The sequence below is a fragment of the Astatotilapia calliptera genome, chromosome 2, assembly GCF_900246225.1.
Source record: "Astatotilapia calliptera chromosome 2, fAstCal1.2, whole genome shotgun sequence".
In the NCBI taxonomy this organism is placed as follows: Eukaryota; Metazoa; Chordata; class Actinopteri; order Cichliformes; family Cichlidae; genus Astatotilapia; species Astatotilapia calliptera.
In genome coordinates this window covers 6,885,961-6,911,576 of record NC_039303.1, presented here as the reverse complement: position 1 = coordinate 6,911,576, position 25,616 = coordinate 6,885,961, and the positions used below count along the sequence as shown (strand labels likewise).

Genomic DNA, 25,616 nt, shown 5'->3' with positions numbered 1-25,616 from the left:
CTGTGGACACATTATAAACTCTAAAAGTGTTTGGTGTGACCCCTGATATTCCAAAAGGTAAACCACCTCATTGAAATCAATGAAAGGGAAACATTATTTCAGGAAATCTTTAAGGCAAATGTTTGAGATCTGCTTAAATATGGGGGAAAAAAACTTGTTTCATTATTAACTACAGCATGTTACAGCATTTGGCTGATGGCTAAACATCTGTCCTTTGTTCTGAATATTTTAACATCAGATGACTGAAATCATGCAGAGAGGTGACCGTCTCAGTAGTCATGTATAATGATGGTTTTTACAACTTATTTACAAATACTAAATATTATTTTAATCCTAATCCGTCTCTTAGTCAGTCTTAATTCAGTAAGGCAGGTCTGTACTGCAGTGGTAATAAAATTTCAGATAAATACACAGGTAAAAATAGAACAAAAAATAATTAGAGTTAATCCATATTCATGAATAAGACCATACATTTATTTGTAATTGGTGTCTGTGAATATTTATATTTCCCTAATTTTTCTTCAGGCATATTCTAGTAGTATAGTCTACATATATATGGGGCCACATACAGTACCTGCCTTGTCATTTCTAATTAAAACAGTTTAAATTAATTCAGCTCTATGTGTGTCATATTTGAATATAAATGTGGAATGTTTGCCCCTTCGGCTCAGTCAGTATGGGGCTCTGAGAAGAAGCGATGCCCACCACGCCCGCTGTTAATCTGCTTCCCACCAGCAGAGGCAGCATTGAGCTGTGACAGCACAATAACATTAAAACCACGTCGGTGTAACTGCGCTGCGGTTGTTAGCAAGCGTCAACGTGACGGTGAACTGTCTTCACATGTCCCCAGAAGTTCACCTACTTGTCCTTACTGTCTGTGAGTGCAAGACTAATTCTCTCGGAGTTCTTATCATTGATAAAAACAGCCCGAGGACACTTAAGTTGAACTGAGCTTATATACTTCGCATTACTTGGCAAAGCATTAACTTTAACATTACATTTCCCATGTACAAGGTGTTTGTAGATTTGGCGAGCTTGCCTCTATTGAAATGCTTAATGGTGAGAGCGGTGCAGCAAACACAGCTTGTGGTCTGCCTGTAGAGGTCCACATATGTGGAAATTGTGCAATGCCTTAACACGTAACCAACTCAAACGTATTAAACTTAAAAGCATTTGGTGTTTCTTAAAAGATGTTACTGTTGATTGTAATTTAACAAAAAAAATAAATAATTACTTAATGTTTAAGATAGTTCTGTGCGAGCATATAGTACAGTCTTGATTTTTGAACCACACCTCAATTTCGCATATTTTACTTCCAAGGAGCGTGCCTTTCTTGTAATTTCAGAGATATTACCGGTAGCCAAAAAACAGACATATCTTTGCATGATGTGGAGTCTGTGCTTAGAAAATTTGGAATAACTGGAGGATGAAAGTTATTTTAGGCTTTCCAGTCGTTCTGTGTACAGCAGATGAACAGTATCTGAACGTCATGTCCTTAAGAAATAGGAAAACATCAAAGACCTGAAACAGGAGCTGAGAGATGTGTCTGGCACTTAAGTTGATCAATTTACTGTTCACCAAAGCCTCATCAGAAATGGCCTCAATGACCCACTATCCAGTACGTTCTGGAAAGCATCTGATTGGCAGGATTTTAATTTTTCAGCAAGACAATGTTACTAAACACACTGCCATACAGCAAAAGCGTACCTGGATAGAAAAACTCACAGGGGAACACTGTCAGTCAAGTTTGCCTAAGAAAGTTCAGGCTGTGTTGGAGAATAAAGGTAGTCATACCAAATATTGGCTTTCCAGTTAGTTACAAGAAACCATGTTTTTTGCTTTATACTCTATTTGCCTGACTGTTTGCACATGTTTCAATAAATTGCTACACCTGTTTTCCATTTTCCTAGCAAATTATAAAGAAATGAGGGGTGGCTCAAGACTTCTGCTTGCTATTGGATACATGTGGAGCAGGTGCTTTCTTTTTCTAGCATCTTTGAACCTTTAGATATTCAGTACAGGCGATACTCTGGAATTTTCAGAGTTGAAAAATAAATTGATATGAACCTTGAATAGTTCACCCAAAATTCACTTTCTGAAATTTTCTCAAGTGAATGATGAGAAAAGAGATAAAACATCCAGGGTACCCATGTTTTTTCTCTCCTATGGCATTAATGTTGAAGGCAGTTACAGTAAAAGTTATGCTGAACAAAAATGTTGTTTCGGCTTGAAATTATGACACTTGGAGTTTAAAATTCATTTGGTTGCAGTTTTTAACCGATGTGGTTTTCATGTAACTATCCCTGTTTACTTGAAGTTACAAGGCCTCAAAATTACCTGAATTAAAAACTGGCAAATATCAACTCAATGCTTTGTACTTCAAAGGCATGGTAAATATTCATAGTATTAAAGAAATGTTGCATGGCTACATCAAATATACTCATTACTATACAAAAACAAAAAGTTGATTCTGAGTTGATTCAGGTGGCAACTGTTTCAGATTAGATTGATTTTATGATGTGGCCCATTAGTGTCTTTCTGTCTGCTGGCACACTCGTAGTCTGTGTTTTAACATATTAGTGTGGATTTTGTGGTGGAGTGTTTTTTCCTGTTTTCAGTGGATGTGACACGTTGCATTCAAGTCATTTAAATAAATCAAAATGTGATCATGAAAATTCAAAAGCACTTTTGACTTTTTTAAGCATTTGAGCTTTAGCTAGGATTTTATTGAATCCTGTGGTTAAAATTTTCATGATTTAATGACTTTGATATAAAGCAAAAAAAACCCCAAAAAAACCCCACGCATGCCCAGCGAAGTAGAAAAATAAGAGTCCAAAAAAGTGTTTTTTTTCCCTTCTTGGATAGAAGAAAAGACATAGCTGTCAAAATGTATCTGCCACAGAAAGAAAGATGAAAAACTTCAATCATAATTTTAAAACTTGGCAGGTTTCAAACACGTTTTGCAAAAAATGGTATTTAAATATTGATATAACAGCAACAGATTTAGATTTTTTTTTTATCTGCCAGGCATGCTCACACCCTTTTCTGTTGTTTCTTCCACTTGTGTCTGTCATCATTTTGTTCTGTGGCAGCAAAATGGTAAAAATAAACCAAGAGTGCGATTTAAGCTGTATTTTGTAAATTGGATATCTAGCACTTCAAAGATGTTGCCGCCATGAAGCTTAACAACTTCTTAAACATTTTCTTTCTTTAACGTCTTCCTGATTGATTAGCGCCCATGAAAAAATGTTGAATTATCAAGTCTCCTTCTGTTAAAAATATCTTTATATTTAGTGTTGAAATGTCAGGAAGAGTTGCCCCCCTGTCTTTATATGCAATGTGAGAAAAGCAGCCATCACATTGACCTTGAAGCAGTCTCATGGAGTGTTTCAGTGGTTGTTTGGCCACGGTCCATTGACTTAGCATGCATGTTTCTTTCAGCATCGCCCTGTTCCTTATTCATAGATGTTTGCTCCACTCACAATTGGGAGCTGTGCAGTGCAACAGGGGGTTACTGTTTCCCACTTGGAGAGCTCACGGGTAACTGAGGGGAGTTGAAAGGTTCAGAACCTTGCATGCTGTAAGTTTCAAATGGCAAAGGAAAACCAATGAATTGAAAATCCACAGCCTTAAAGCATGTCATGTCAAAAATGCTCACAGCATGTGCACATTCTTAACAGAAACCAAAAGTTATTAAACATCCTGGAGTTCAGGTTTGTGTGCTATTCACTGAATCCAGCTGCTGCTTTAAGACTGTGGTTCCCTGTGAATGTCAGGTTTCCAACAAGGAGCGAACAGATAAATCTGAAGGCTTGGAAACTAAGCCGGAGGAGAAGAGAGCAGAATAGGATTTTTTCATCAAAACAAATGTGTATTTATTACCGACATTTATGTAATCTTTGTTTTTTTGTTGCTTTATTGCTTATTACTTTGAATTGCATCTGTGACTATTATTCAAATAAAATGCAACCCACACCCCGCGATTTCACTTAAACTGTTTATGATGCTATTACCTTGTCACACCCACCCCTAAACAAAGCATTAACCAAAAAAAAAAAAAGAATTATTGTCGGTAGTAAACAGAAGTTATGGGGGAATAATAAACAGCTGTACAATAGTATTTAAAAATTAAAATTGGTGAGTCCTCCTTATCAACCAAGTTCAGTTTGTTTTCTGAACATGGAGGGCTTTCTAGCATCTGGTGAAGTGGCCCTTTGCATTGACTTTATTTGTGGGCGTTAACAGAAAAGGCTTGTGTGCTTTAATGATAAAAACAAGCATTTTTTAAATGTGTATCTCTACATGATATCCTATCTTTCTCTGTGTGCAACAGTCTGTTTTAACTTCTGTCTCCTCTGCCTAGAAAGTTGGCAGTTTGAATACAAAGTTAAAGTTACCATCAGTATGTCTGCTAACAAGGAGCTTTAGTCTGATGTTATTTGCAACTTTCTTTCTGAGTGGTCTTTTTACATGTGAATAAAGGTAACGTCATAGAACAGCCAAGACTTTAAGCAGAGTGAACGGGGTTTTTATCAGAGTTATTTTTTATAAAATCAGGACTTTGGCCTTGAGGAGAATAGGACTGGAAAATGTCTTTAAAGTAAAGGCTGGTTAAAGCCTTGGCTATTCTCTCTGTTGTTGCCCTAGTGAACAGTTGTGTGAACCAAAAGTGACTTCAGAACTGGCACGCACCACACTTCGGTGTAGTTTCAACTTGTCATCCACCTCTTGAATTTTGTAACCAGGCACATGGGGTTAAAGACATATCGGGTCAATCTTTATAGCCACTTCGCTGATATATCAGTACAAGAGCTCAGCAAATCCCAGCTCATACAGAGGGAAATGCTACAACAGCTTGAAAAGATAAAGTGGAGATCTACATTGAGGGATGAAAGATGAAATTGTCCGTGGTTGTTGGTTCAGAGATTTGAGCCTAAAACGTCTCCAAGTGTACAGTATTTCATTATGTTGTTATTCTGGTCCAGACCTTATTTTATGTGGGTTTAGAGAAATCTTAGCAGCTCTGAGAAACATTGAAAAAGAAATTGTAATTAGCAGGGCAAAACAGATGTTAGAAGGAAGCGTTGGCTGTGACTTTTGGTGCAAAAGTATTTTAAACAATCTGCTACAGGGTTTGGTGCCCTTTTGCAAAAGACTGAAAGACTCTTAACTTTTGCATTATGTTGTTCTTTGTGTTCTTTGTTTGTTTTGTAACACGAGCTATACTGCAGCTTATATTTCGCTGTCTGACTAAAAACAGTGAGAGAAGAAAGTTGGGGATGGTAACAGTAGATGTTCAGCTATATTGAGAGTTTTGCATTTCTCAAGGGCTTTCTTTAATTATACTGGAGACAAGCTGACAGTAATTAGAAAGCTGTAAATTGAAGACTTATCAGCAATAAGTCAGAATTGGTCCAAGATTACTCATAATAATGGGGAGAGTTTTTGAGAAAAGGTCTTTTGGGGGAAACCATGCATAATGTCAGGAAAATGTATGGCACGCTTTAATAATATATTCCTATTTTCCAGAGTTATGGGTTACCACACATGCATGACAGTTGACAGTAAATTTCAAAATGTGCATTATTAAAATCTAGCCAGTGCCCAGTGTGGTGCAGTCAGTGTGATGCATACATAGAGCCAAGTATCTGTAAGGTGAGCTGTATGGGCGCTTATGGTAACTTGCCCAGTGCATGAATGGCAGAAATCTACTGAATGAGATGGAAAGTGTCTGTGAGCTTGGCAGGGCATGATTCATTGTGTACATAGTGGGAGATAGGTAGACTTCATTTCAAAGTCAATGCCAAAGCTTAGGTGTGCTCTAGGGGATTTAAAACCACATGCCGAAGTTATGATGGCAGCCTCTCGGGCATCCTGGGAAAAAGAATTGAGACTGTTTTTGTCTCTTGTGCTTTCAAGAGAAATAAATAAGACGTGCAGCATTTACTCAAGATTGCATGTTTTCCCTCACATACTAAGACTTACAGTTGTAGATCAGCCCTGCTGTGCCTGGGATATTTGGGGGATTTTGCTAAATTTTCATTGCCATATTTTGAGATTTGTTTATTTTTTTTATTTTTGAAAATGAGCTAAAATTCTTAATTTATTCTTAATTGGGTTTTTTTTTTTTCACATAAAACATATTGGTACATACCAAAGATGTTTTAGCCCTCCATCAAAAAAAAAATTATGCCTTCCATTTAGAAAAATTTAGATTTAATTTACTCCAACTTAAATCAGATTTTTGTTTTGTTTTTAAGAAGAAAATGCAGAAACTGTGAGGTGAGGTGATAAAGGTGCTTTACCTCGAGCTACATCCAGACAATCATTTTTATGTGCAGCGTTACACCCAGAGGCCCATTTTGAACCAAGACCAACCCACATTAATGTATTGTTGAGTAAGCTGAAAAATTTAGGCACATATAAATTGCACAGTGAAAATTAATGAAATTCATCAGTTTATTATAAAGAATATAATAGGTTTTTAGTAATTTTATCTTTAAACTGATATTAATGATTTATACTTCAAAATTTCTTTGAACTTTCCTTTCTTCAAGGCTCATTTGTTGAGCAGGGCTTATAGGCATATAGGCAGGGAGTAGCCATTTTCCTGCATTGAGGGCATTGTCTTCATCCATCCATCCATCCATCTTCCGCTTATTAAATTGAGGTTCCAGTCATCCCTCTGCAACCATTATTCAATATCCTTTTTTCATTTCTCTAAGGGGTTAGTTTGTTCAACCTTATGGCTGTTTTGGAAGTTCTGCTTTTTTAATTTTAGCACACTGAACGTCTTTGAGTTATAATATTTTCCTCTCTGGTCCTCCTGTCCATTCGTGGGCAAGATACTGAATACTTAGTTACTCTTTCCCCTCAGGCCAGGTATATTGAAGGCTGCATAATTTCTTTTTCATTTTCCCCAAAGAATTACAGAGTCTGCGATCTATTTGTATGTGGACAATCCCCCTTTTCTCTCAAGCTCAAGGTTTTCTTACCACCTGGCTCGTTGGCCAGGTCGGTCAGTATTATTCAGATGCCTCCTTTGAGCAAGCTCCAACTACTGTTTGGAGTGGAACTGATGGTGGTAGTCCTTATTCTGTTCTGGAGAGCTGCTGCAGTTTGAAGGGCCAATCTAAGCAGAACCCACAGCAGGTTGAGAACCCCTTCGTGTGCCACTATGTCGAGCTCACCAAAGCTGAACGGATTAAAAGGACATTGCCAACTGCAGGTTGGATGGATGAATGCATGGATGTGTACCCCATTCGTCTGGTACTCACTGGAGGCTGAACTGAACTGGAAGCTGAATATATTGTTCTTATAATTGCATTATTTTGAAATTAATTTAAAAAAGGACACATGTGCTCCCCCACTTGTTTAATAGCTCAGCTGCTGTTATTGTTTGTGTGTGAATTGTTAAATCAACGCACTCATTGTAGTGATAGCGGCTTTAAAAGAAAATCTGGTTATTTTAATGAATTATAGGACAACACAGTTTTAAAACTGTCTGGAGCTCCAAGAAAGATTACTGATTATTCACTAGAAGGAGGACTGGAAAGGTGCTTGCTTATGCCGCAGTTGTGACTGATCATAATGAGTTTAATGTCTCTGAGGAACTGTGCTGTATGGTGCAGTTAAACTTCTTAAAACTGTGCATATGTTTTTGTCTCTGACACAGCACTGTGCAAAAGCTGGTCCATTAATAACCCATTTAACACTGGGATACCGGAAAGAAGTTGATTGATTGTGCTAGCAAATATGGAAATCCACCTAGTGTGGCATAAAGACTGTGTTAGCGGAGAAGTGGAGCAGCAGCTGCTGCAGGCAGGGTTCCTACCTGGATCTGGAGAGTTACGACGCACAGAGAATGAATATGAATATGATCGCATTAAAAAAGTGAGTGCGACTATTAATGCCCTATAGCATAAAAGGACCATAATATGTCCGCAGGGGGTTAGTAAGGCTGTTGATCATTACCAACATTTTAACAATTATTTTTCAGGTTCATAGATCTTTTGAATTTCTAGACTCATTGTTCCGAACAAAACCTCCTACTCGATTATCGAGGCACTTTGAATGTCTGTCCCTCATTACTGCACTGACACACACTGAGGTAGAAGACCTGGCACGACATTTCATTTACAGAGGCTTAAGCTTTGTTCACAAGGTAGCCACACTAAAGACCAAGGCTTTAACATACAGGATTATACGAATATGTTGTCTAGAAGTTTTTTGTTTGTAGTTAGACAAGTCTCTGTTTGGGGTGGGAGTGGGGTGGGGGGCAGGTGTATATCAAACCTTGAAAAGAACTGGATTGGTTAGTAGGGGCGCTGGCGATGGGTGTAATTTGTGTAGGAGGATTCAAGGCTGTTTCAGAGTTCGATAAAGAACATTGATCTTTTTTTCTTCTAAAGGCCAATGAAACAAAAAGTCTGAAAAATCTGCCAGAGAATTACAGTATACAACACAGCTGTTGAAAATATTTTTAATTAAATGTGTTTTCCACCAAAAGACCAAGTTCTTTATATCTCCTCCACATGACAAAAAAAAAGTAGGTTTGAAATAAAAGGAAGTAATTTCAAAGCAGAAATCCTGCAGGCATCAGGCAACAGAGGAAGGCTTTTGAAGACATGTAAAGTCACAAAAATAAAGTTTCAGTATCTCCTCTCTGTCCGGCACATCACAGTGACACACTGCTCTGCTGGTGCAACCTGCTGACCTCCAGTGAAAAGCGCGTGGACCCACAGAGCTGCCACAGCAGCACCATTGTTGTCTGACTTAGTGTCAGCCCCAAAGAACAAGGAAGCGGGGTCACCATCCTGCTGTCACTCATCTCCCTTCACTGGAGAATGGTTTTGGATGTCTTAGAAAGTGCAGCTCAGTGTTTGACTGTGAAAAAAAACAAGTCAAGTCTTGTCAGATTTATTTATAAAGTGCTTCTGATGGAGGAGATCTTTGCAGTGAGGTGCATAAAAAAACCTGAGGGTGTAAATGCAGATAAAGATGAGGGATAAAAATATGAAGGAACAAATGCACTGCAGGTTTCAACATAACAGTTGTTTAGCGTGTAAGGCGTGTAAGGCGGTATAAGAGGAGTGGTTAACGTATCGTCTTCTCTGGGGATGTCCTGTGCCTTGCTACTTGCTCGAACCTATCCGTTTCACTGACACAGACATTTCCACAGGGCTTGTTTTTTCTTTTCCCCCCCTCCTTTCCTCCACAAGTGTGATTTTGTTTAATTCATGTCATGCAAAGGTCAAACTTGTTTTTACACAGTCCAATGAATAATTGAAAATGCAGTCGAATTGGAGGTGAAAAGTGAATATTCTCACTTTTTAAAAAAAAATATTTCCAGGCTGCATCTGTGCAAAGCTGTGAGGAATCTGTTTTAAGATGCAATCTCTCCACTTCATCACAGTTGCTTGACTTAGACACTCAGCCTAATTAATCCAAAGCCCTCACTTTAATTGCCTTAATATATTGGCTCTTTGTCTTCTTTATCTTGATTTTCTCATGACGTCTATTTCCCCGTAATTGATTTGAAAGGAGATCTAATCTCCCTGCCGAGTGTGGGCCACGTATTGATAGCTTTAGTTTAAATCAGCGACAGTTTTGCGGTTCTCATTGTCTTCACTAATTATTGTGGGCTTGATGTATTGTCTTGGCCAACCAGTATTGAACCTGCAGAGTGTTGGAGGAGAGTACGCATTCACCATTCTTGTTTGGTTTTTGACAGGAAAAGACCAATGAAGACGACCAGATGGTGGTCTGCTGCGATTTTGCTGTTGGGGCTCGCTGCGCTTGGCACCAACGGGAGACCCAGCAAGGAGGGATTTGGGTCACCGCCCTATCGACCAGTCGTGAGATTTCGACACAAGGTATTGATTGCCTTTCTGTTTTTTCATGCTGTCCGTAACAGGTCTGTGTGCTTTGGCCAAGTATGAAGCTCATTACACCGGCACCGTCTTCCTACATCATATGACTCTCCTGCGGTTGTTGTTTTTCTGCCCACTTGATGAATCATTATCCCTCCCTCTGAGCCAGAAGACTGTCATTTCAAAAACAACATCAGATTAATGTGAGGAACAGATGAGCAAAGATGAAGACGAGCTTTGAAAGAAGATGCTGGCATGGCATTTTAGCTGAGTGTTTTAAGTAAAAGATGTAATTGAACGCTTACTGACTTAGTAATAGAGGGCAGGCCCCAAAAGCAAATTCCGCCGCTTTTATTAATTTCTTGCTACATCTTAAGGAACAAGATATTTTTTTAAAAAGTTTCTAAAATAAGTAGCATGCTCATTTTTTCTCGTCTGATCCAGTTACAAAACACAGCAGGCATGGATCAATTAGAACCAGACTAGGAAAGAAATTGACTGTTTTGGCAGATGGAGAGTTGAGGAAAACAAATTGTTTTGTCAAGAGGCATTAGTCAGATTGTGGTCCTTCAGTACTCATTTCCCCTAAGCCCCCTTTTTGCAATTATGTTTGCTAGTAAACACTTCTTTCAGTCCAGTCCATGATAAGAATTAGCAGTGACAACAATAGGAGAAAAAAGTTGTTTTCCTTTGTGGGTATTTTTTGTTTTACTTTAAGAAAATCTCTCGTCTCCCGGCTACATTTCATGTTTGTTTATGTCGGTCTGTTACAATCACGTCTGTGTGGAATGAATGGCAAAGACAGTGGTACTAAAGGGCGGGTAGGGTGAGAGGTAGTTAGAAAGAGCGGGAGTCAGAGTGAACAGATGGTAGGAACGTCATTGCGCTGTATCATAGTTGAGTGGGGAGCTGGAAGCGATGCAAAGCTGTTGAATCGACACAATGGTCAAAATGGTCAAAATCACTTTGACCTTTGAAGAACATTTTTTCACAGCGATGCTTTCTAAACATGTAGACTACACATATCAGCTATTTGGGACTTGTGATTCTTTCTAGCAACATCTAATCTGAAAATTGAGTATTTTAAGAAAGTGAAGCGATTTAAACTTCAATACCCAAACATCTTGTAATATGGTGCCAGTAAACTGCAGAGATAGCACTTCTGCCAGACTGCAGTGCTTTATACCAAAGGGAGGCGCAGCAAATGATCCATCATCCACCTCTGCATGGACAGGGATGGATTCCATCTAACACGACCTGGCAACTTTAAAAAAAATCCCCCCAAAAAACGTACCTCTCTAGCGAGTTATATGATTTGTATCTTTCCATATCCTACATATCCGAGGATGAGGCAGAGCAAGAAGAACTAGTTTCCAGGAAAGCAGATGTAATGTCATTTGCTTTAGCTTGTATTTACACTTGGGAAGGAAGGATTTCAGGGATAGCTGGTGATTTTTGAACTGAATTCCCAGACTCATTGTTAAGAACAAAAATATCAACAAGTAGGCAGAGTGGCTTCCAGGCGCCTAAATCTATAAGATTTACTTTTGAGGGCTTGATAAGATGCTTATTTTATGCACTAGTTACATTTGGAATAAAATGAAAAAAATAAAAATATTGTCTAATCCATTCCTCTTTTTGCAGCGAATGTAAAATCCAAAAGTGGAGCTTACTTCTATCCGGGCCTGTGAATAATCCAGAGTTACCTCATCTTACCTTGGGAATGGCTTGATGCTGTTTCATTTTAAAAATATAATTTTTCAGTTTGAGTGGAGGAAACAAAAATACACTCTGTTAAGATGCATTTAATCTGCTGGAGTTCAATCCAACAGTGCTACTGGGCTGTTTTTTGTTTTTTTTTTTGACAACATTGGATAATAAAGGAGAGAGACAGGAAGGAAAGGGAAGAAGGAATGACGCCAGCAAAGGGCTCATGGTGGAGAGCAACCCAGAGCACTGCAGTAAGAATTAATCTATGTACATAGTGATCTAGCTCTACCTCAGCACTTCCATTAATTCTGATAAAACAATATGCAAACAACAAATTTCTTTGCCTTGTTGGAAATTTGTTTCTTTCCTAGTTTTGGCAAAAAAAAAAAAAGAGTTACACATGTCTTAAGCAGATAATAAATCAGTGGTAAACACTTCCTTTAAATATTAAGAAATGTTAATGTAAGTAATAAAATGCAAGTGTTTCAGTGATATCTAGTTGTAATGAATATGACCCTTTTCACTTGTAGTGTCTCTTTAATCTCTCCACTGCAACACAGTCCAGTATTTCTACTTTCCCATTACTCTCTCTTGTACTGAAGAGAGTGTACTTTCCAATGTTTTGCAGCACCATGTGAATAAGGCAGACATATTTTCTTTAAGTACTTTTAATCTAACCACCAGTACATTTTGAAGCTGCATGGTGCTTTTTTCTTTATTGTATTCAGCAGTACATTATCTCTTATTGAAACTAACTGGTTTAGACTTTGTCTCTTTTCGCTAGTGTGGTTTGGAACTGCAGTGACTTTAATAATTAAGGTAATGTATACCCACATGTAGCGGAAATCTGACGAGAAGCCACAAAAATGATATATGTGCTTTTCCACTCCAGTGAAATTAATGTGCCAGGCGCTGTGATTACATCTCAGAGGAATGTCATTACAGCATCTGCATACCATTACAATTCGTCTTGCGAGAGGACAGAGGTAAACTGCACTCATCTATCTGCCTGTCAAATGAGACTGTGGAAATTTACAGCCCTTTGGTGGAAAAAAAGCCAAAAGTAAGCCCTTTTTCAAATTATGTCATTGGCCTTTTTGTTGCTTAGAGAATTTCTCAGCTCTTGTCTGGACTGCAGAGAGACTCGGGTCATGCTCTTGTCAATAAAGCTGAGCGAGCTGTGTTAACAGTTGTTTCAAAGTGAATTATTGTGGAGAAGTAATATCAAGTTGAAAAACATAGTCGGCTCAAAATAAAAGTACAGTTTAAAAGTAGATGATAAAGTCAATGAGATAAAATAACAATTTCATATTCTCTAATGTGCCTCATTTTAAAAAAAAAAACTAAAGCTCTAGCAGTGAAATATAGGGATGGAAAATAGCGAACTGTGCTTTGCTTCAAGCTGGGAAGGTTAATGCGATGTCTTTTCCTGTGCTTCGAAGGACAGCATTTGGCTTGGGTAACGTGATCGGACACAACCTTATAAGCTTTCCTCACAAAGAGTTCAGTCACCACGTGGTCATAAACAGCTGGTCATGTGTTCTACTCCCATGTGTAATTCCCATGGCATTGTTTCAGAAATTCACTGTGAAATCCTTTACATGGGGTCAGGTATAGGACACGGATCCCTGCCTGTAGTTATTATGGGTTTTATTGCATACGCCATTTAAAGTGGTGGTTGTTGCTACTCTTAATCTCCTGATACTTTGAGATCTTTCAGCCAAGGTCTTACATGAAGAGTTTAATTGTAAGAATGATGGAGGGCTCAGTGTGCAATTTGTGAAAATCACGTAGAAGTGCCAGGCTTGCTCAGCATGAGGGACTACAGCAATTTCTGTGAGTTTTTGTCGCTTTGACATCAAGCTGTTATGTCAGGACAAACAAAATGGAAGCAAGGACAACTGTGTGTGCAAAGCCCCATCCATCCTGCACTGGCTTGGCCACATGGCAAATCTAGATTAACAGGGGATAAGCAGAGCGAGAGAGAGAGGGAGAGAGGGAGTGGGGGTGGTGGGCAAATTAGATTGAGATAAAGAGACGGGGAATGGGAGGAACAACAAGATTGAACAGCAAAATTCACAAGAAACAGCTTGTTGTACAGTAGCGTCAGTTAAAGCTGCAACAGGCAACATTTGGCCTAAACGTGACTTCTGTCAGTATTATTTCCCCCTTCGTCTTCCTCCTCCTCCCTCTCCTCCTCAGCTGGTCAGTTTGAGCCCCAACCCTTGTCACTCATCTTGATGAGCTGTCTGCTTTCAAATGGCAGCCAGCCCGAAACTGAGGTAACCAGCTTTTGTATCGTCTCCGCAGGGGCCGAAAAGGCAGAGATGCTGTACGGAGCCAGTCTACTAGAACAATAACAATGTGTTGACCTGTGGTTTTCAAAGTCTTTCTGCTACATGGTTATTTTCCCTGTTCTTTTGGTTTATTTATTAATAGTTGTTACTTGTCAACATGATGAGTCTTAGCAATACAACTACTGGCCTCACCATCCTTTGTCAGAAACAGTTTGAACACAGCTACCCACAGACAATTATAAACGGATAAACCATGAAAAGACAGCAACGGTGTTATGATGCAAAGAGGCAAAATTACACATTTGTTTTCTTGAACTTCTTGACCGTGTGAAGCATTTGTTAGAAATGTAAGTATTTATTTGTCTGGGCATGCTGTTGCAGATACAGATACTGTGCATAATTCTAGCAAGGTACAGGTGCTGGATCTGTGCATTACATTACAGCATATTAAGGAAAAAGAATGACTCTCAATTCATGGAATTTAAAATAATCTACTGGAATATGCACATGTCTGTTTTTGTTCACCTGTGTACATTGTTGTTGGATGACCTTACATCAGCCCTGGCAAAAATTGGATTCAGCTCTGTTGTTTTGTCACTCTTCTCTATTGGTCAAACAAATAAACCAGTCTTGCTCATAAGGAATAGTACTGCGTACCGTATTCTGGTCACTTGTCATACTGGTATGTTGCAATTTGTTGTCATATGTTTCCAGATGGAGTGTATTTGGAAGTTGGTGGTCTGGAGAAGTGAGGTTTGTGAGATCTGAAGCGGGAGAAAGAAAAGACAAGGGGGAGGTGTTGCTGGTGGAGTGAGGATGGTTGAGAGACAGTGAGAAACACAAAAAGGGGAGAAAGAGAGATAGATGTAGGCGGTCAGCCAGCTAGCTGTGACAGGAGCAGATGAAGCACGAGTTGTACAGCTGGGTGCTTCACTGTCCCCGGAGTCTCGGGGCAGAAGAGACAGGCCTGCCAGTGGCTCAGGAGAAATCACTCTCTTCAAACGAATGAAGTGTGAACATTGTCTGCTATATGCAAATAAGCCCTATTTGATATCTTCCCTACCTGTAGTGCAATTCTAAATGTCAGCTCCTCTAGTGTGTGTGTATGTGTGTGTCTGTTTGGTGGGAGGGTTATACAAAGAATGTCAGAGAGCCACAGGTGTTTTCTCTGATTTGTATCTGATGGTCAGCAGTGTTTCCTGAAACATCCAGAAAGATGATGAGCAGAAAAAGCTGTTACCACATCACAATGTTTAACTTGAGCTTTAGTGATTGCTGGGTGATGTGCCTGCGCATCGAAGAAACCACGTGATGGATTTTCCATATAATGTCATAGCCACATTGGGGACTGTCAGAGTTATGTATTCATCCTCAACTTTCACAAAGAGAAGGCTGACATTTGTGGTATGTCTTGAAGACCATTGTCATTAGGAATGCATGGATTGCAAATTCTGGAAACATACCAGGGTAAAATCAAACTTGGACCCACTGCTAGTGCTTTGTAATAAACATGGTAAAGAAACTGTGCAGTTAATAGTAACCACTAAACACTAAGTTACTAATTTTTGGTAATTACTGGTACAGTTACATGTGTTATGTGTTCCTATTGATATTTATACATTAATATTTTGTCATTATAATTAAGAACTAAGAAAATGTAATTGTTTTTCACACTTTTTTGTATTATGTGTTTATTATTTTTTAATAAAAATCAGTTAACCTCTTTTAAATATTGTTTACAATAAATCACTATATCAATATTTATTAGATTATCAATCATATGGATGTTCTTTTGTGTGGGGTAGGGATTTCATTAACAGCAGGGCTCAGTATCTACAGACCCAGTATAGTCTAAATAAAAATATGACAATGTCAAATGTATACACGATGTACCCAGGAAGCAAGATAAGCTGTGCTACTCCTTCAGTCAGAATTGATATTTAAAGTCACATCTCTTGGATATGCTTACCCATATATCTTTAAAACACATTAAGTGCATAATATCCTGTTTTTTAATTGACAGGTAATTAATAGCGCATTAGGAAGAAAATGCACAGTAGGTCGATTTCTGTGCAAACTGAGAAAATGGGTAAACTGCTGTTTTCTTCATGCATTCAGGGACCACAGTTCATTATTGACTGTAGACCCGTTGCATAATGCATCTTCCTCATAACGCCACCCAGCTCGAGCTGCTAGAAAGAGAATCTGATTTTTCTGTACAAGAACGAGAAGGATGAGCTATGCAGATTTCACTGTAGAGAAATCAAATATTTATGCCTCTTTCTTTCGCATTCATGGTTTCTGGAGAGCAGTTACTTAGAATAGTAGTCCTGATAGCAGCATTTTCTACAACTATGCTCAATAAGCATGCAAATCTGTTAAAGCGCGGCTACTCAGAAGGTCCTAGTTGTTTGCTCTTTGGTATATTTGTAATATGTTTTTTCTTTTTCTTTTTTTTTTACTGCATATTTTTTTCTGTTACACTACATTTATACATTTATTTGTCAATTGAAGAAGCATCTGGACTACTAATTTGGTTAACTTGTTCAAAAAAGAAAGTTAAAACACTTGGATACAATGATCTAAATAGATGTAAATAGATATCAGAAGCTAAAGAAACATATCTAATGACTAAAAGCAAGAAGAAGTCAATAATATGTATTAAATAATATGTAAGTAAATAAAATCTCAGAGCTTAAGGTTTGTCTGTTATCCGTGTAAGTGAGTCAAATTGCCGTGTAAAGGTACACTGTTGTTTGGGTTGTTTATGCAATATTATTTGACATTCAGACATTCAGAGTTCTTGCATTCAGAATGAAGTCCTTAGGCTTTGTGTGATGATTGGATTGAGATGTGAAACACCATTTTTCAGAAGAATGTTAATATACTGAATGGACTGCAGAATGTCATTCATCTAATACAAGGACATGTAACTGCACTCATTTACCTTAATGTTGTAGGTTTTGATCTCATAGATCTTATCTCTGTTTTCTTTTTTGCTTTTCCAACAGGATGGCGTTCCAGAGAACCTGAGAATAAAAGGTGAGTTTCTGCCTTTGATTCCTTCTTCTTCCTCCTTCCTTCCTGTATGTCAACATGTTGTGTACAAGGGGAGGGGTTGTTGAAGCTACAGCCTAAGTGAAGCACTTTTGCTTTTTTGTAGTATAAAATATTTATGTAGCCTTTTTTTTTAACTAAAAGACAAAAAAAGAGCACATTTGATCAAAAACACCACAATAAGAAACCTACTGGGAGCATAACACTCTCTCATCTCCTCTTTCTAAAATTTTATCTCCTACACCAAAAAGATTTCATGCAATGGTCACATTCTTGTACAAAGCTTGACTTTTCACTTATCAAGATATATTTAAACCCTAAATGAATATTTTATGTTACTAAACTAAAATATACAGTAGCCAGCAGCCATTAAATAACAAAACTATCATCAGACACCAAACTGATAAAAGTCGTCGTTCTGAACGCAAACAGGAAAGACGAAAATCCAAAGACAACAGCAATTAAAAAGTTCTGTTTGGATTCCTTCAAAAACTGAAGTTATCAGGTCTGTGTGCAAGAAATCTGGTTGGTATTTTTTTGCTTGAAATGCCTGTGTCTAATTGTAATTAGAGATGGACCGATCCGATATTACGTATCGGTATCGGTCCAATACTGACCTAAATTACTGGATCGGATATCGGAGAAAAATAAAAAATGTAATCCGATCCATTAAATATCACGAAAGCACCTCACAAAACTTGCAACACGCTGTAACTCACCTCAGAACGTTAGCACGTCGGAGCAGTATGCATCACGTGATAGAGCGGCTGTGGCATGCCGGACCTGTCGGTGGTCTGGATAGCATGTGGAGCTTCGCTAGCAACCTGGCATTTCATCTCCGACAAAGTTATCCCCGAGAGAAGTAAAGCAAGTGTGTAAGTCCATCTCTGAATGTTTGTAAAGCATTCCTGCGTTAAGCTTAACAAGCGACTGCCTCTCGCTCTCCTGCTGCTACTTCAATCGTGAAACTGATCAGCTGATCGGCTTTTCTGTCGCGAGTCCGTCTCTCTTGTTTGTTTTTGGCCCACTTTGCACCAGAAAGAGGAAACCAGCGGCTGAACAACAGCAGGACGTTTAAGCTTGATAAGCTGTTGTTAGAATGTATTTAATATTACTTTCTACTCGAGGATCTTTTTCTACGCAGCTGACGGCTGTAACTGTGCAGGGGCGGATCTAGCAAAGTTTAGCCAGGGGGGCCGATAGGGCATGAACAGGGAAAAGGGGGCACAAAGACATACTTTTCTTTCTTATTCTCATTTAAAATGTCGAGCTTTTAATAAATAATTATCTGACACCCAAAGTTTTAATTTGATGTAAAATGAATAGAAGTCAATTACTGTATATAGTGACTATTAAGTCTAATATATATACCCTAGTAAGCTATAGTACTTTTTACTTTGGGAAGGTACCATCTGTGCAGTCTGCAATTTTGTTGAAGAAAGATGTTGAATCTATTTAATATTTCTTGAAAAATAATTGATTTCTGTGCATTTTTTTTTTCACACTGCATCAAATTAAGGTTGATTACGTCGATTAAGCATCATGAGGTGGCGCGTGAGGGGTGGTTCTCTATTTTTTATTTATTTATGTTGTTGCTGGGAGTTGGAACCCTATTAGTTAGATTGCTTAATATTTACGCTAAGTACTCTTTAAAATACCAGAATAGGGAGGATGGTGTAGGTTTAAGTTTATTAGATTGATCAGTATTGCTGAACTATGAAATATTTTTTTTTGTATACAGGTATAACAGAATAGCTTTAGTGTAGTTGTTGTTTTAAACTTGAGTATGAACTTGCAGACTTGCAAAATGCAGCAAGATATTTTAAAAAACAGTTTTGTTGATTAAAAAACACTATATCGGATTCATATCGGTATCGGCAGATATCCAAATTTATGATATCGGTATCGGTATCGGACATAAAAAAGTGGTATCGTGCCATCTCTAATTGTAATACTATGAATTGTGACTAAGCTTGTACAAATGTTGAAAAGAAAAGTAGACCTCAACCTAAACTTCGTCAGCTGCATGAAAACATGTTTTCAAGTTTTTGTTTGGAGACATTTTGCAGACCCTCCGCCAACATGTTTTGTATCTGCTCAAAATAGTTTTTTTTTCACCAGTATATAGAGGGTTTTTTCACATTATACTATAGACATTTTTCACTCATTTAACCTCCTGCAATGCCAGGAGAATTAGGTCTGAGGGTACCTTTTCACACATGTAGCACATAAAAAGGATAGTCCACAAATGTATATAGTCAGGAAGGGTTTAGGGAAGTGGTGGTGTGGTGAGTAGTAAATACAAGGAAGGGAATGCAGATCAACGGGTAGCTAAGATGACTGTTTGAATCAGACATGTTACATACAGCTCAGCTGAGTAATATCTATAAAAGTTCAGTGCTGCATTGCATGCTTGAAAGCAGATTAAGTGAGCACTAAATGGTTATACCCTTCAGCGTCTATAATGGGAGGTTTTCTCATACTTTACTTTCAGCTGGGTGTTTTTGTGCAATGAGATATGTTACTCTTGATATGCTCAGTCCATGAAAGTGATTGAATTATATTTCCATAACAAGGAGCCGTGTGAACAAGTTAAAAATGCAGCGCAGAGTTTTCAATAAGCCATTTATCTTTAACACCAAATGCAGTCGTTCTCAGCTTTAACAAAAAAATTTGTGCCGTGAAGGTCCAGCAACCTAAAAAAAGTTGGATAACCTTAACTTTAAATGTAATTTTTTTAAAATGTACTCAGGACACACACACAGTATATTAACCAGTTATTGCATCGATAATGTTCATTTGAGTTTAATGTGTGGCTCTGTTCATTTGCAAAACTTTTCTCTTGGTCAGACAAATCGAAATTTGAAATTCTCTTTGGAAAAACATGCATGTTGCATTCTCAAGACCAACGAGGAGAGGAACCATCCAGGTTGTTATCAGTGCTAACTTAAAAAACCTGCATCTCTGATGGGATGGAGGTGCAACCTGTACATATTGCATTCTGTTTTTACGTACATTTTCCACCGTGTCCCAACCTTTTTTGGAACTGGGTTTCTATAAAATGGTAGGAAAAAACTGATAGTTGCAGCAGTACTTGGCACTATTATCTCCAACCAGCTTCAACTACCTCTGTGGATCTGGACAGTGGTGATGCATTAATGCACCATGCTCTTCTTGCTGGTTGACAGATACATCTCATCTGTCAACCCGTCACCTTTCTAATGTCTTCTCTTTCTCCTCTAAACAAGAGTCAATGTCAGGCAAAAGGTGGTCCTGCTGCCCAACATGCCTGCCACTAAGTGTTTGAAAGGGGCGCTAAATGGACATCTCCCCATTTTTCCTTGCCAGGGAAGGTCGAAGCAGTAATTGTAGAGGGTGCATTACCATAAAGGGCGGCCCCAGCTGTCTGCTGTGATTCACTTTAATGCACCATGTTCTGTAAGCCGAGAGGGGAGCTCTCACTTTGGCCAGTTTTCAGCAAACTCATTTCCAGCCGCGATAACGAGAAGGCAAGCAAACTGTAGGGAAAATCATAAATTATTCAAGTATCACCATGTACATTGGAGCCTTCTCGTTATTGTGAAACTGAGGTTGATTTAGCATTAAAAGGCCCAGTTTTAGAAGCTACGTCAAAATTAACGGATTGAATAGACATCTAGCAAGTCAAGATCAGAATAAAAGTCCCCCCCACCAAATTTAGTTTATAAAGCTGTTGTGGTTTCATGTCACTTGGTCAACTTTGAGGTAACCAGCAATCACATACATTTATTAGTTTTAAGATGTAGTTACAGGGCAGACATCTGGAGCAGGGCACTTACCTAATTAATGTTTCCTTCACAAATATAACTTGATATTTCTTACTTTAATTAACAGAAGCCACACCGACTCTTCCTGTATACTAAAACAGATGAAAAAGTGTGTTTATTATTCAGCTTTACCCTCACAGAAAATAAATATGCTAGAGTATTTTAAAGATGCCACTGTTTATCTCTGGGTTTTCTACAGATCCACTGAAATACAACAACAAAGTCTAATATTATCCACAAACATGGTTATAACAGGAAAAACCCCATGCTTTTTAATTGTGACTCTTTAATGTGTTGTACTGATAGATGTTGTTCTAATACATAAAGTCATGGTAATGCACAGTAAATCTGACAAATTGTAATGTATAGAAAATATGTTGAATATAATCATAAGAATACAAAAAAATACAGATCCAGAAGTTGAATTTGACTTTTTTTGCAGTTGTAGCTTTTATCTTAAAAACCGAACAGTTTGGTGTAGGTATACCAGTAGAAGCTCTAAATAGTGCAAATAGTTAAAGCACAGATCAAAGTGGTAAAAGTGTCTTCAAAATCCTTGGTTTGTCTGAGCAACAGTCCAAAATACAAGACTTTACTGTCATGTGCGATAAAGAAATTGTCAAATATTGCTGTAGATATTATTGCACTGATGAACAGCTTTTCTCTCATAGTTTATATCAGTAACTACTACGTTACTGATATAAACTGATATTTTATAAAATGTCCAAAATGTATTATACAATCTCATCATTGTTCAATATGAATTCTCATTTTTTGATTTTAAGAAGAATTATAAAGGTGCAAGAATCCTATTTTAAAATGCTTTCCCCCTCAGTTTCACAACTAGTTTTGTTGTGTGGTTTATTGAGAAATTCTCTCTGTCTTTTTCCATGTTCATACATACTTGAATGTGTTCTCTTGTCTGAGACTGTTATATTTTTTTACCCTGTGATATACTGGCGACCTGTCCAGCCCTGAACAAGATGAGCAGTTTGTGAAATGGATGGATGAAAATTACATTCCTGCATTTACTGTGGATGCCAAAGCAAAACAAAAAAATCATAGATGGAATGAATGAAGCGCCTTATAAACTCGAACTGAATGTCAGCAAGGAAGAGACAAATGCCAAACGTATTCCAGGATGCTCGGTAATTGGAGTCCCAGAACGAGCACATACCACACTAAGCGAGCTTGTTATGCATACTACAGGAAGACCTTGGGCTGCTGGTGAAATGCAATTTTACAAAATAAATGGGCTGATTTAGTCATATGAAAAATGTGATTGAGCTTTTTAAGATTGTCTTCCCATTCTCATTACATGTAAGAAATGTCATTGGTAGCAGCACTATTAAGATTAATGACTTTTGCTGGTGTAGTGTATAAACAAGACACAGTAAAATAAACTTGCTGGTGTTCAGAGAACCTTGTTTTATTTAGCCAACAATTGATTTTCTTTCATATTAAGATGTATGATTCCGATATTAAAAAGCTTGGTCAGAGAGAGGGGAATAATGTTTTGCATTGGGGTATTTTTGTTTCTCGAGATTTGCCACCTAACACATCCCAAAGTGTCCTTGGGAAAGTTGCTTAACTCAAGTTGCCCCACATGGTGAACAGAGTGCTCGTCAGAATGGGAATGAGAACCTCTAAGATTAAATTTACAGCATGACTAATAAAGGAGTTTTAAAACTAATACAAATATTTGGAGATATAAAAACCTAATATTCTGTTATGTTAGCCAATTTTTTCCTTCCCTCCCTTCTGGCACAAAAACATAAATGGATTTTCCTGAAATTGGTTATGTGTTGTTATTTATTAATTTACTTGTTTATGCTCTGCCCCGACTGTAATTCTCACTTAGCGTTTCCTAATAAGTTTAGGGTTACAATTTGTAATTTCATGTTTACTGTCGTATAGGCTGACGAAATGGTCACAACATCAAATATTTATTACATTTTTTAGCCCTGTACAGATTCTCGATCCACATCCTTACCCTTACCTGTGGTCATGAGCTTTGGGTAGTGATTGAAGAAAGATTGTGGATTCAAGCAGGAGAAATGAACTTTCTCTGATTGGAGGCTTGTCACTTCCTTCGATTCAGTCATTCGGGAGAGCGTCAGTGTAGAGTGGAGTTGCTTCTCCATTTTGAAAGGACCCAGCTGAGATGGTTAGGGCAACTGACAAGGATGCCTCCTGGGTACCTCCTGCGGGAGTTCTGGTCATGTCATACAGGGATTAGGCCCTGGGGTAGACACAGGACACATATCACTCGACTGGTTCGGGAACATCTCTGTGTTCCCACAGGTGAGCTCGGGGAGTTGGCTGGGGAGAGGGAGGTCTAGGTTTCTCTGCTTAGGTTATTGCCCATGCAACCCGGCCCACCAGATAAGTAGAAGAAAATGGATAGATGGATGACTGACAGACGGACACAATCAACACCCCTTCAGCTGTGTTGAACACTCCGTTACATGTGCTCAAACACACAAAACAAAATACAGGTCAGTATTGATCTAGTTATAGTGAGCACATCCTAGGTTTAGAACCTGTATTCTCACTTGGCACCATAGCCTTGTTCTGTGAGGAAAGCTTTGGAGTTCAGTTGAATCAAACCCAGGCCCACCGGTTAATTATAAATGCATTTTAAAGCAACTATGAATATCTATGAATGTATATCATGAATATCTCTCCGGTGCTTTTCTGTTATTCATATTAATTTTACACGAGTAGTCACCAGAGTCCAATATAAACAACCACACTTTTGTGCTTTACTTTGTATAGTTATTGCTACTTACTTGATGTATATAAACACAAAAATCAAACAATAAAAAACCAATCATGTAATACCATTGAAGTTTAGCAGATGAGTCAAATCTTATACCTGCAGAAAATGTGTTGATTTATGTATTTTTGTTGAGTGAACAGGTGAAGTGCTGACGTGCGAATTTGGCTGCTGATGAAAGATTTCCTTACAGACGTGGACTATTCCTATTAGTATGTTACAGCCTTTCAGATTTGAACTCTGCACAAGAGCAAACATCTTGTTTTGTTTCCTGGCACAAATGTTTATGTTCTTCTAATCTATGTCGTCTCGCGTAATTTATTCATTTGTATGCATGGCAACTGCCTACTGCTTACTCCTACCAAACCCGAGCCCATAGCAGTACATTTGAATAATTCAAAAGCTGCAAACACCAAGCTCTAAATTGTATATTAATTCTAAAATTACACACCACCCCCTGGGACTGGGTTGCACTTTTAATAACTCGTCACAGCTGTACTGAGGAGAGGTGAATGCTGCGTTCCTCTGCACCTTTCTCAGACAGAATTATTGGAAGACTCCCTGTTGTTCCATCTAGCGTCACTGTTTTGCCACAATTGAATTTGTAATGGCTTTCATACAGTAAGTCTTAATCAAGTTATTGTAGATTCATGAAGTGCTGTCTTTTCCTGGGCAGGGAAGGAAGCAGTTTTAAAGAGATGCTATGGGACTACACTGCACCATCTGCTTATGAGCACCCCAGTCAGTCTTAGATGAGTGGCTGGGTTTAAAAAAACAGAAAAAAGGCCCTATAGGATTTGCCTTTTGAATCCCCGCAGGACCTTGTGGCTAGCTTTACAGGCCACTTATGCTCCTTGACCCACTAAGCCATTAGAGGACACTCGTGTCTGCCCTAAATACTGTATGGTACAACACTTTCACCTTCTCAGGGGAAAAAGCCAGCTGTACCTTGCTTGGTCACGTTGCACTTCAGAAAGCGTTAGACTGTGTTTGCACTGGAGGTCTTCATGCTCTGTTTTAAATTGATGCCCAGATCCTTCAATATAGCTCATAGACTGTCTGATAGCAATATGACCTTAAAGGCACAGGTGAAACACTCATCAAAAAAATGCATGATATTACAAGTGGAGATCTTTTATTCAGTTCTTTTTTTTAGGCTCATCATCCTACTATAAAAAAACAACTTTAAGGGTGTCTGAAATGGGTTTTCCATGTACAATATCCTGTTATAGAACCAGTGACGTAGCTAATGAGCCTGTGTTTATAGTCTTAACAAGCTGAGGCCTGATATCCTGAATAAGGAATCCTTTTTAAAATTTGTATAACACAAAGCCAAACACTGCGGTTCATCTAATGGCCGCCTAAGTCAGTTCCTGTAGAGTCCCAGCTGTTTCTGATCGTTACAACAAATTTTCCCTGTCATGACAACGACTGCATTAAAAACAAATAAAATAATAAATGACTGCCTTCAGTGCCAGGTGGATGCCAACAATTGCACTCCTAGTTGACTGTACGACTTTACCTCTGCCAATTTAAGTCACTAATTTGGACCTCTTGGCCTTTTTGAAGATTTTAATTCAGTTAACTGACAAATATAATGGATTGCTGTTTGGCTAATTGTACTAACAGCCTGGCCCTGAAGTCTGTGCTTAAGATTTGGCGACTGAAACTTTTGTTTTATTAATATAACTTTGTGTCTTTGTGATGCTACCTTACTTAGCTTTCTAGTGTTGTTAGCTGATAATTTTATCCTCACAATGGCTTCAGAATATCGTGACGGAAATGGCAAAAATACTAAAATCAAGGCTTCAAATACAAGTTTCCAAACAATGGGTAATGTCATAATGGGTATGTTGTTCTGATGTATACAGTCTGTATTAAATACTCTGAGGAATAGTGTTTAGCAGCTGAGTAACAATTATCCCTGTCCTTCTAATCTTTAGTTACACCACCTCTGGCATTACGTGTAATACAAAATAACTGTAATATGGTCATTTGAAGGCTTATCACTGTACAGTTGTTTCTATTAAGCAGGACTTTTTAAAGACTATGTAAAGTTATGGTGGCATTTGACTTGATTATCCTATTATAAACC

The 25,616-nt window shown here is 38.2% G+C and overlaps 1 protein-coding gene across 3 annotated transcripts in view; it reads left to right on the top strand.

Moving 5' to 3' along the window:
* fstl5 (follistatin-like 5) overlaps positions 1 to 25,616 on the top strand; it is a 198,847-nt gene that overhangs the window by 25,733 nt on the left and 147,498 nt on the right. For all 3 annotated transcript variants that reach the window (XM_026182979.1, XM_026182971.1, XM_026182987.1), the window contains exons 2-3: positions 9,734 to 9,875; positions 16,891 to 16,921. In XM_026182979.1, coding sequence (XP_026038764.1) covers positions 9,734 to 9,875; positions 16,891 to 16,921 — 173 coding nt within the window. The remainder of the gene's footprint in view (positions 1 to 9,733; positions 9,876 to 16,890; positions 16,922 to 25,616) is intronic.